Below are 12,592 nucleotides of genomic sequence, written 5' to 3' on the forward strand. Positions count from 1 at the left end.
GTTCCCACAAACGTTTTGCTCAGATGGGTGACTGGGATTTTACCTTTGTTCAGAAATACTTTGTAAATCTACCCTTCGACTCAAAGGTATTCACCTCATCTTTGTGTCCTGTCGACACCCAAAACATCAGCGATCCTAAGATCTAACCATCACACTTAAGTTAGAAATCCATGCATAATTATGATGCTTTAGTCTATGGCTGCCGGCTTCTGCCTGAGAACAGGCTTTGCAATCATTGGGCTGCACAATCAATGCTGGAATGATTTATCTCACTGTAGAGTTAATTGGCCTGGCAATGACTCTGTTCATCAACTGTCATGAATCCAAAGTATCATCGATACTGTGGGAAATTTCAATTCTGAAGAAGTAGTGAAAAGGCACCATTGACGTGAATATCCTTGGCTATTGTGCTGTAGGTGTTCTGGCATTTTACTAAAATACAACCTATTAAAGAAAGGAAATATGCAACTTATCCTACTAGGATGGGAACATGTTTAGGTTCAGAGAATTCTTTCCAGCAGCACCTTAGAGACCAACTAAGTTTGTCATTGGTATGAGCTTTTGTGTGCATGCACACTTCTTCAGATAGTGCATGCACATGAAAGCTCATACCAATGACAAACTTATCTGGTCTCTAAGGTGCTGCTGGAAGGAATTTATTAACTTTGTTTAGACTACGTCAGACCAACACAGCTACCTACCTGTAACTAGATTCAGAGAGTTATGCCTTGGCAACCCCAGCTAAATGGCGAGATCCATCCAGTTTTGTCCAGGATAAAGTGTCCGGCTGTGAATTTCCAGGGGATTCTGGGCTGAGGTTGGCTGCAGTGAGGGCAGCAGCTGGGAAAGGGACCATCTCCATGCAGCTCTGGTATGGTAAAGGATATGCCTTGCATGCAGAAGGTCTCAGGTTTAATCCCCAACATCTCTAAATAGGGCTGGGATAGACTCATCTCTGAAACCTTGGAGACCTGGTGCCTGTCAGTGTAGACAACATTTAGCTAGATGGACCTTTGTTCTTACTCGGTATAAGGAAGATTCCTAAGTCAGTTTGTTGTTGTTTAGTCATTTAGTCGTGTCCAACTCTTCATGACCCCATGGACCATAGCACGCCAGGCACTCCTGTCTTGCACTGCCTCCCGCAGTTTGGTCAAACTCATGTTCGTAGCTTCGAGAACACTGTCCAACCATCTCGTCCTCTATCGTCCCCTTCTCCTAGTGCCCTCCATCTTTCCCAACATCAGGGTCTTTTCCAGGGAGTTTTCTCTTCTCATGAGGTGGCCAAAGTATTGGAGCCTCAGCTTCACAATCTGTCCTTCCAGTGAGCACTCAGGGCTGATTTCCTTCAGAATGGAAAGTCAGTTATATACTACTACTAATAATAATATTATTATTATTATTATTATTATTATTATTATTATTTAAATTTCTATACTGCCCTTCATCCAAAGATCTCAGGGTGGGCCACAGCATAAAAATGCAGAAGAAAACTATAAAGTACATAATAAGAACAAGAACAAACCAATAACACCCCCCTCTCACAGGTCCCCATTTATGAAGCAGTTGTAATAATCTCCAGAGGGGTAGCTATGCTAACTTGTTGAGGCAAAAACAAAAGAGCCTTTTCAATACTAGACCAGCAATTTAATTATGATGTAAGCATTCATGGACGAGCATTTCGTAAGACAGTCTCTAGTCCACAGAAGCTCAATGTAGTAATAGTTAACCCTTGGGGCAGAATGGGGAAGAAGATTTGAGTAAAAGTCTCTAAATAGTTTATCATAGATGCACTTCTGTGTCATTCAGCGTCCCTTCTCGGTTTCCAGAAGCCCCAACAAACTGGTCCACCCACAAAATTACTGGTTGTACTGTCCTCTGAAATGCTTGGAGATAGCTTTGTTTGCTCTGTTAGGACCAAACTAGATATGACATTTCGTCTCACAGCTTGCCCTGATGCACTTGATATTTAAACCAAAAAAAAAAAATAGTTAGTGCAGGACAGGGGGAACCAAATTGGGATCCATGATATGGGTGAAGAGAGCATTAGTCCTTTGAAGTGTTAGAAACTGAGATATGAAAGCCAGGAGCTAAATGGCACCTTAAACCTAGGTTATGGGCGCAACAATGGAATGTCTAGGTGGGTTTTTTTTTAATAACAAGAATACAAAGCTGAAAATGAATGAACTGCAGCTAAAATATTATGTTCATTTTTCACATGGTCTACCCACCCCCTAATGTTCTTTAAAAGGGTCTCTTATCTAGCCTTCAGAGAGTAGCTGGAAGTGGGAAGGCAGAAAAAGGTCCTCCTTTCCTTCCCCTCTGCAGTTTTAATCTGAAATCTTAGGCACAGTACTGTGCCTGGAGCTCAGAAACTGCTCACAAAATGCGCCTAGAACAATGGGAGTTTCAAACACTGGTCCTTTGCTCTCTGTGCTGCTGTCTTGGTCAGAATTGCCTGCCCCCTCCCCTTGCATCTGCTATTTGAAGTGGGAGGAAAACTCCCACCTGGGGCTTGAAAGGGAAGGGTCTTTACCTAAGAGCTGAAGAAGAGCCCTGCTGGATCCAGTTAAAAACATCTGGATCAGGTGCCTTTTCCAGCATCCTGTGGCCAGCCTGATGCCTTTTGGGAAGCCTATAAGCTTTGTGCCTCTTAACCAGTAGAAGCGGGTTGAAGAAGGGGCAGTGCTTGTTTCTATCTTGTTTATCCAGCTATAGAAAGGCGGCTGCCTTTTAAGTATGTATTATGGATGTTCCCCACCAAGTCTCCCTCCACCCACCAGTTTCTTGTTTCTTTTTCAGTGGCTGATAATACCCTTCAGCCTTTTCTAAAAAACTTGTGCTTGCCCCGCAAATGAACAAGTTCTCTTGTGTTTCTGGGGCAGAAAAGACAACCATTTATTTAAAAGGAAGCTCATCACGACCCAGAGTCCTTGCTTCCACTTCTTCCTGCAATTCATTTTTTATTACTTTTTATAAAAACAAAAGCAGCAACCCAAAACAGAAAGAAAAATAGTACTTTGATGCAAAGCAGCGACTGGGGACCACAGAGTGACATGGAATGCTCTCTCTCCCATGCACAGCTTTTAAACATCCCCATTTCCAAAATTAATGGTCTTCCAAGCACTGTGGAATCCCTGGAGATTGGACCATAGTGGACTCTTGTTTAATTCCTCTTGTGTTTCCTTTTTAAGTAGGGCTGCAGCTGGTTCCAGCAACCCCACTTTTTTTTTACCCTCACAACAATTAAAAAATTATTGTTGTATTTCCACACCCTCCTGCTTTCTTTGAAGGAGCTCAAGGTAGCATCCACGGCCCTTCCCGTTTTATTCTCACAATCCTGTGAAGTAGCTTCATCCAAGAGACAGTGATTGGCCCAAGGTCACCCAGTGAGCTTCATAGCTAGGTGTGGATCTGAACCTTGCTCTCCCAGGTGCTATTCCAGTACTCAAACCACTACATCATGATAGGCAACAACCCTCTGAGGTGGGGTGGGCTGAGAGGCTCAAGGTTGCTTAATGAGCTTATCTGCGGTTGAATTCAGGTCTCCATGGCCTTTGCTTGTCATTTTTCTCACTATCCCACAATAGCTCTCATATTACCTAATCTCAACATTTGCCAAGAAGTGGGCACATTCAGTGCCGCCAAAGTACAAAAAATACTTTGCTTCTCCAAGTATTCATTGTTTCTCGTTTGAACTCGTTTGAACATAGTTTTTTTATCTAGAACCAGGGCTGAGAGGCCATTCTGTCGGGGTTGAGAGGTGACGAGCAGGAATTCAGTCTTTCATAGAATTGCAGAGTTGGAAAGGACCCCGAAAATCATCTAGTCCAACCCCCTGCAATGGAGGAATCTCAGCTGGAGCATCCATGACAGATGGCCACCCAACCTCTGCTTCGAAACCTCCAAGGAAGGAGAGTCCACCACCTTCCAAAGGGGTCCTTTCCACTGGTCCCCACCAGTCGGCTTTTTTATTCCAAGAGTCTCGAGCAAACACTGTTAAGACTCCCGGGTCAGGCTTGTTCACTGCCCTGAACAACTTCCACTCCTGCTAGCTACAGATGACTGCCTTAAAGAAACATGGCAAGTGCCTGATAGCTGGCCTTTGCTGCTGATGTAATTCCTTAGTATCCTGTGGAAGGGATGTCTGCATGCTGCCCTCGGGCAATCTCTACACTTTGGAAAGATATGACGAGTCGCTTCAACCCTCTATCTACTGTTTTGATTTTTTGCAGGCTCAGAGGCCTGTGCTAGTGACTGGGATTCTTTCCTCCCCTGTCCAGCAGCATCATTTTACCTCTTTTGCCATCTACGCATGGAAGAACAGAATCAGCAAGTAGGATACAGATAAATAATACAGAACGCTAGGAGAGGAGAGAAAAGGGATTCCCTCTGCGTGTGCCCCTGTTTTACCATCCCATTGTTTATCTTTCCTCTCATCCGATTCTATGTTTACTAAACACCCTTCGCTCTTTCAGCTTTTCTTTCTTGGCCAAATTGCTCTGCCAGTAAACAACAGATTTTTGTAAGGTGACCCAGAGCTGCAATCAAAAAGCCTAACTGCTGTAGCCTGTTGTCAAATCAAATCTCTCTCTTTCTCTCTCCTTAATCCATCCAGGTAATTGAAATGAAGAACGAAATGGATTTGGACCGCGATACGGATCTAGCGTACAACAGTCTGAAGGTAAAAGAAATTTGCAGGCCAGGGATATATATATATATTTTCTCTTCACCCACCCCAGGTGTCGGGTGCTAAAAAGCTGCAAGAGCTTTACTCATACCAGTAAAGTAAAGTCTCTATAAATCTGTATGACGGGTGCGCCAAAATATGCCTTAACTATTTACAGTCCCATGGTCTTCCTTTCCATGCTCAGCTTTCTGTCCCCTTTTCATTTGGTTATGACAAAAAGAGGCGTCTTGTTTGTTCACAGCCTGGCCCCACTGACTGACTTGGCCATCTTAGGGCACAATGTGCTCTGTGCCCTATAAATTCTCTAATTGGGGTGTTCTTGGGATTTCTCCAAGTCCTTGGATGAGCACTGCAGGGACTTCAGAGCCCTCCTCTGCCTGTTAGGTCTGGTTCAGATGTGGCAGGTGATGAGCTGGCAAAACTCTGCTTTTGCTATCAATGAGTTTCTGGGCTCAGTTCAAAATGTTGGTTAAAGCAGTGTTTCCCAACCTTGTGCCTCCAGATGTTTTGGGATTACAACTCCCACCATCCCTAGCTAGCAAGACCAGTGGTCAGGAATGATGGGAATTGTAGTCCGAAAACAGCTGGAGGCACAAGGTTGGGAAACACTGGGTTAAAGGACTGTGTCCTCCTGTCCACCTCTGGTAGAGAATATGTCATGCTACTTTCTGGGGTAGTTTGTCCACCTTTGGTCGTTTGTCCCTACCCTGCCCTCAGCAATCACCTGTGGTTCCTAGAAGCGGTCAGCATGCGACAGCAGCCACACCCCGGGAACAACTTTGACTGACCAGCCAAACCAGGTGAGGGGAGCCAATGGGTCTCAAATCCTTGGTGATTTAGGGACTTCTCCTGCACACGAAGACAGCCTTCAGCGGATTGAGTGGACAAGACCAAAGTAGGTCCAGAAGTCAGGAAGGTGGTTTCTGCATGTGCTATAGAGGGAAGTTGGGGGTAGATGGGGCTTGTCAACCTGGGAAGGTAGCCCACTAGGAGAAGGAAAGCTCTGATCCTAAACCTCCGCTGGCTTGAGGGATATCTTTGGGAGAAGAAAAGGCTAAGCACAAATCTGGAGTGGAGTCCCTAAGACGGTTGGATGGCGCCTTGTACGCCTCCTTCTGGCAACTCCTGCAGCCAAGCTGGAACCCAGTGTCTTGCTCTGCTTTCCTTTGGACCACATCAGTGAGACCGAGAGGTGGGCCTTGTCGTCTGGGAAGCCCAGAACCTTCAACCACACTGCCCAGGCATCCCAGGGAGGTCACCTTGGTGCTGCTAATGCAGAGGTTTGACTTCATCCCCGGAGGTGCACTCTATTGTCTCTCAAGACAGATGGATGCCAGCAACAACCTTGTTAGAGATGCCATATCATGGATGCCCCTGTTTTCTGAAGATTCATACATTATTTTATTTAGTACATTTATATCCCACCTTTCTTAAATCATGGGAGTTAAGTCAGCATATATATGAGATTCTCCTGCAGTATCCTATCCAAACACTGACCATGCCTGAATGGGCTTTCCTCTCTTATTCTGCTGTGTAAGGCACAAGGTGTAAGTGAGCACTGCATTTTCTTCAGGCTAACAATTTTCTGAGCATCAAGGAAATATACATATACTGTACTACCAATTCCTTCCCCTCCTGTCACCTCCCTTTGGCAATGTAGGACATTTCTTAAGTCGTCTTCTACCAATTTGCCTATTCTGTGTGCAAAATTATTTACAGATGGTGATGACATAAATAGAATTTGTTCTTTCTTCTCTTTCCCCCCACCCCATCCCCTTTTCTTGCTCCAGTAAGAGGTTTTAAAAGAAACTGTTGTATTTTGGACTTCTTTTTCTATGTTAGGCTCATGATTAATGTGTGAGCTGTTCGCAACTTGAAGATAAATCTTTAATGTGCATCAACTGCAACCATTTATTTTTCGGGCACCCAAAGGAGGTGGAAGATTCTTAGCAATTTTTGGTCGTTCTGGAACAGTTTCCCTTAGAAACAGTAAATATACTGGGGTTTTTTTAAAAAAAAAGTTGTTCATTTAATAACTGTGTTTATAGGCAGCATAATAATTCATGTTTCCTTGGCAGCTCACAAAAAATAGTTAATGGTAAACAATACCGTAATAAGCAGACCTCCTTCAAGAGAGTTTGTGTTTCGTTCACCATCCTCCTTTATGTGCATGCAAAAAAAAAAAAAAATGGGAAGCTTCTGTCTCACATATAAGACCACAGCTCCCCATAAAACAATTGGAACAAAGAATGGAGTTTGGGGCAAGAGGAGATTTGGGGCTGTATGTAGAAGATCGGTACTGGAAGCAGATTCAGGCATGCTTAATGAAAGCCAATGTTCTGCTTCTGAATGCTTGCTTGCTTGCTTGCTTCATTCATTCATTCATTCATTCATTTAAACAATTTATATGTCACCTAATTACAGTAGCCCCTAAGTGGTTTACAAAGATGTAAAGTAAAAACAAAAACAGTTAAAACTGTAAAATCGAATTTTAATTAAAATGCTGGTATAATAATAATAATAATAATAATAATCAGTAGGCACTGAAAGTTCCGTTCATCTGTTCTGCCCTCAAGTGGAATGGCTCCTGGTGAATATGAATATAGAATCATAAAACCATAGAATTGTAGAGTTGGAAACGACTCTGAGGGTCATCCATTCCAGTCCCCTGCAAAGCAGGAATCTCAAGTAGATCATAATGGCAGAAGACGACCCAACCTCTGGTTAAAAACCTCCAAGGAAGGAGAGTCCACAACTTCCCATGGGAGTCCATTCCACTGTCTAAAAGCTCTTAGTGTCATAACGTTCTTCCTTTTGTTCAGTCGGAATCGCCTTTCTTGTAACTTGAAGCCATAGGTTTGGGTCCTAGCCTCCAGAGCAGGAGAAAACAAGCTTACTCCCTCTTCCATGTGACAGCCCATGAGATATATGAATATGTCTATCATATCTCCTGTCAGTCTGCTCTTTTCCAGGCTAAACATACCCAACTTCCTCAACTGGTAAAATACACTCCTGAAGAATTTTTTTGGAAAATTTTTTTTATCACATGCTGATATGAAAATGTGGAGAACTGAATTTAAGTTTGGAAAAATGAGAAACTGAGAGAAAACAAAATTTGCAGATTCACCATCCCTACTCTCAAGAAATATTCAGCCACTGACTCCCATGAGGGCAGGGCAGGAAGGATAATCCCCCAGCTAAGGCCTTAGGAACACCTATATTGTGGGGGGAACAAGATTCAGGACAAACCTCAAAGGCCTCTTTTTTCTCTGTAGTTGCGATTTAATTTATATTGTACTCATTAAAATTTATAACGCGTAGTTTTTAATTGCCCCTCTGACCTCTCTTGAGAAGATTTTGCTTATGCATTCTGTGGGAGATGGTTTCTTTGTACCTTGATTTTGAAATGGTTTACAGGTTTTCCGCGCCTTTTTACATGCTGGTACAATCTGAGGAAGATTAAGTAGCCAGAGCCAGTCCAAGACATTTTGTCGCCTGACGCAGAGCAGCAAATGGCAGCAAAAGGCCAACCAAGTTTTTTTTTACACCTGAAGCACAAAACCCCACCAGTACCTCTCTCCCACAATGGCAGTAAAATTACAAATGCAGCAAATTAAATAACTTTAACAATTGGCTGCTCTTTCATGACACCCCAAATCTGCTGCCTGAAGCGGCCGCCTCAGTCTGCCTAATGGTAGGACTGGCCCTGTTAATAGGTAAGAAGTGCATGCAGTTGTGTTCATTGCGCAGTTAAACTCGCTGAGTCTGGCTGATCATCCCGTTGTGTTTTTTGTTAACATCCGCTGCTCCAAAGGAATTAGAAAAACAAGAGCAGCAAGTTATAGAAATGATTAAGTGGGAGTGACTTTTCAAATGTCATTTTCAATAGAGGCAAGAGTTAGAATCTGAGAACAAGAAACTGAAAAATGACCTTAACGAGCTGAGGAAAGCTATAGTGGATCGGGTGGCCCAGAACAACTCTTCCAACGATCTCCACGACAGTTACAGCCTCCTCCTGAATCAGCTCAAGTCTGCTAATGAAGAGCTGGAAGTGCGGAAGGAAGAAGTGCTTATTCTAAGGACACAGATTATAAAGGCAGCCCAGCAAAAAGATGCAGGCAGAAATATGGTAATGGAGAAGAAAATCAGGTCCTTCCATTTGTGTGCGTTTGTGTGTGTGTGTTCTTTTCGCCGTGTTGCCAACTATCACTGTATCTCAATGGTCGGGCACAGTGGTTTACGGCAAGTCCAAAACCAAAGACTGTCAGGAGGATTGTTTCGAAACAAATTGTTCCAAGTTGCCTTGCTGTCTGTCTACATTGACTGAACTGATATCTCAAAGACAAATTGTTCAGAAGAAGGGTCTGGGCAAATGTGAGTGACCAGTCCCCTGTCGTCGTCCTGGTCCATTTTACGAAATATGAATTTCCTCTTTTCAGTTCTGGTTTCTCAGTTCTAGGATGGCTCAGCCACCAATTTCCATTCTTCATATTCAATTGGTGTAGGAACCATTCATTTTCCCCAGGGAATCATATTTTCGTGAGGTGAGCTAGAGGAATCTTAAAAGATAATTCTTGGTGTTCTCACTAAACTACAACTCCCAGGTTTCTTTGGAGGAAGCCTTGTGGGCTGTACCAGAATAAAACCGAAATAGGTTTGTGTTGAAAATCTGCCCTCCGTCTTTCCTCTTAACTTCTCTTTAGGCCGCATTCCACTGGGCCCTTCCTGTTCACTTTCCGACTGCCTTCGGACATTGAATGTACCTTGTCGCAAATGTAATAATAATGATTGTGAAACCTTTTGCATGTCAAAAATGCTGCATGTGTGACCAATGTAGAATTAGCAGAGCATGTGGGGAGGGAAATGGAAATGATTGACTGGGAGGAAATATTTCATGGTAGGTTTTTTTTTTTTAAGGAGTCAAACAGCAACATGCAAACCAGCTGGCCCAATAGTGACAAGCATGTGGATCCAGAAGATGCCATAGAGGCCTATCATGGAGTGTGTCAGACAAACCGGTAAGCCTGTCTTTTGTTTATCCATTACTATTGGTCAACACGAATCTTGATCCTCTGTTCATTTCTAAGTAACTGGGGGGGGGGGTCATCAGATGCAGGGTGCAATCATAAACAAAAAATGGATTACTTCTTCTTACAGAAGCATCAAACTACAAACTGTTCAGTGTGTATCCTTCTTGTTTGTGGCCTTTTCACACAAGCACAGAATCTGCTGTTTCATGGGATATCAGCATTGGTATCCTGAGCATCTTGGCTTCCCTTTTCCAAAAATAAATTTCTAAACCTCATATGTTGTGGAGAACAACTCAGAAACATTTCAACAGTATCTGAGATAGGCTCAAAAAGCAGGAGGGTTGTTGTTGTTGTATTTTTTTAAAAAAATCATTGCATAGCTCCTAGAAAGGCTCTGAAGAATTTTTTTTTTCCTAAACTTGGCTTTAACAGTTGAAGATCTGGGGCCAATTTGCACGGCCAGGTGAGTTGTACTGAGAAATGAACTTGGGAGGGGGGTGGAAGTACAGAATTAGGCCCCATGGTAAAGCAGTTGTGTGACCCTTCTTGCACACATAGTGATTGCAAGTCAAAACTGTGTCCTCAGGTATTTTTTACATTACAGCTCCCACTATCCCTAGCAGGGGGAGATGTGGACTGTAGCCCCGACAACGTCTAAGGACCCAATAATGAGGAAGGCTCCTTAAGCCCTCCTTCACTAGATGTGCAGTGATGATGCTTCCATTGCAAATTAGATACATAATGAGTTGACCACTTTGCACGTCAAGTTGTAGCACTGGACTACTCGGACTGCTTCTTCAGCATGCCAAGTTGGTCGTGTGAATTAGTTTGAAAGAACAAACCTCGGCTTTTTCTTTTCTGTTTGGGGAGAAGAAAGAAATATGTTGCAAACAGGACACCATTTCTTACATCCTTGATCTCCTTGCATTGTCTACTGTTTTCTTACCTCCAAAGTTACTTCCTTTTTATGTGGATGGGTAGATAGACAGATAAGAGCTTTTAAAACGCCAGTTGGGTGTCCTTCCCCTCCAGACATGTATGTGCCTCCCTTCTAATGCATACACATTACTCAGGATAACGTACAACAGTTAAAAGGTCGCAAACTCAGCCTGGCCACTGAGATCTAGCTCCAAGGGCCTTCCTCCTCAGAGGGCCTTCTGCTGGTTCCCTCGCTGTGAGAAGCGAAGTTACAGGGAACCAGGCAGAGGGCCTTCTTGGTAGTTGTGCCTGCTATGTGGAACACCCTCCCATCAGATGTCAAGAAGACAAGTAACTATAAAACCTTTAGAAGACATCTGTATTGGGACAGTTTTTAATGTTTGATGTTTTTGCATATGCGGGAAGCTGCGCAGAGTAGCTGGGGCAACCCAGTCAGATGGGCTGGGTGCAAATAATAAAATTATTATTGTTATTAGGAAGATGCCTTATACTGGTCCACCTAGCTCAGTATTGTGCACACTGACTTTAAGCAGTGCTGCAGGATTTTAGACTTGGTTCTCTCCCAGCCCTGCCTGGTGATTCCCAGTACAGTGGAACCTCGGTTTACGAACGCGATCCGTTCCACTGAGGCGTTCGTAAACGGAGGCATTCACTCCCTGAAGGCATGCTTCTGCGCACGCGCATGCTGCGCAGATCGCATCTGCGCATCCGACGGCGCGGAACCCGGATGTAAACACTTCCGGGTCCGCGGCGTTCGTAAACGGAGGCGTTCATTTGTAAACCGAGGTACCACTGTATTGATGCTCTGCCACTGAGCCTGTGGCCTTTTCCTGACACCAGTCACATCAATGCTGAGTTTGCTTATACAGAAAAAGGTACCATTCAAATCCAACATGAGGATATGGTGTTCCTGGCTCGAGACTTAACTAGTTCAATGTTAAGTCGCAGAGTGGTTGGAACGCCTTCTGTGTCAAAGCTACAGTGGAATATAGCTTTTGTAGCAGTACAGGAGAGTTATAAGCACTACTTACATCCAAGTAATAATTCATAGACCATGCAGGGGGGAGATGCTTAATAGGAGGGCTGCCAAGCTGTTTCCCCTGAGGCTGGAAAAAGTGTTAAAGAAAAGCAAACCACCAGCTTTATAATGGTAAAACGAGCTAATATATACACATCTTGCGTCCTTGGCAGCCCATCACCCACATTAGCTGCTAAATTTGTATCTTAACTCTCAGCCATGATTCCTCTTTGATTACAGGTTTCCTGCAGTGTGAGCTTAATACCCTGAATTTGTGTCTTCCTTTTACAATAACAGAAAAGAGGGAGATAGATTTACATCACTCCCATGAGTATCCTCCCATCCCTTTATCCATGAAAGCACGCTAAAATGAAAAGAGGGAGATAATAGATGGGGAGGGGGAGACTGGATAGATAAGCTGGAACATTCATAAAATTGCTGCAAGCAATCTAAGTACTTATTTGACTGTAATTAGATAGCTCCATGTTCATAGTATTCCCCAGATCCCATCACATTCCTACCTTCTACAAACTTAAGCTGTCATCTGGGTTTGTAAATGTTGTGGAAGCAAAGGAACTCATCCCATGATATAGTATACCTTTTCTTTGTTTTCACTTTTTATTTTATGTTGTTCAATTAAACCGTTCTTTAAAAAAAATTAAAAGAAAACGATGGCTTCCCGAATCCGATTTTGCAGAGAGGTGTACAGAGAAGCTGTTGCTGGGAATCATCGAATTGTAGAGTTGGAAGGGACACCAAAGGTCCTCTAGTCCAACCCCCTGCAATGCAGGAATCTCAACTAAAGCATCCATGGCAGATGGCCATCCAACCTCTTCCTAAAAACCTCCAGTGAAGGAGAATCCACCACCTCCCGAGGGAGTCCATTCCACTGTCAAACAGCTCTTACTGTCAGAAAGT

The 12,592-nt window shown here is 43.5% G+C and overlaps 1 protein-coding gene across 6 annotated transcripts in view; it reads left to right on the plus strand.

The window, feature by feature from the left end:
• Positions 1–12,592, plus strand: part of MYO5B (myosin VB) — a 289,538-nt gene that overhangs the window by 246,350 nt on the left and 30,596 nt on the right. For 5 of the 6 annotated variants that reach the window (XM_060280366.1, XM_060280369.1, XM_060280365.1 and 2 more), the window contains 3 exons: positions 4,616–4,681; positions 8,577–8,816; positions 9,605–9,705. In XM_060280366.1, the coding sequence (XP_060136349.1) occupies positions 4,616–4,681; positions 8,577–8,816; positions 9,605–9,705 (407 nt within the window). The remainder of the gene's footprint in view (positions 1–4,615; positions 4,682–8,576; positions 8,817–9,604; positions 9,706–12,592) is intronic. The other variant, XM_060280367.1, reaches the window with a different exon arrangement.

The sequence above is a fragment of the Zootoca vivipara genome, chromosome 11 (assembly GCF_963506605.1).
Source record: "Zootoca vivipara chromosome 11, rZooViv1.1, whole genome shotgun sequence".
Lineage (NCBI taxonomy): Eukaryota > Metazoa > Chordata > Lepidosauria > Squamata > Lacertidae > Zootoca > Zootoca vivipara.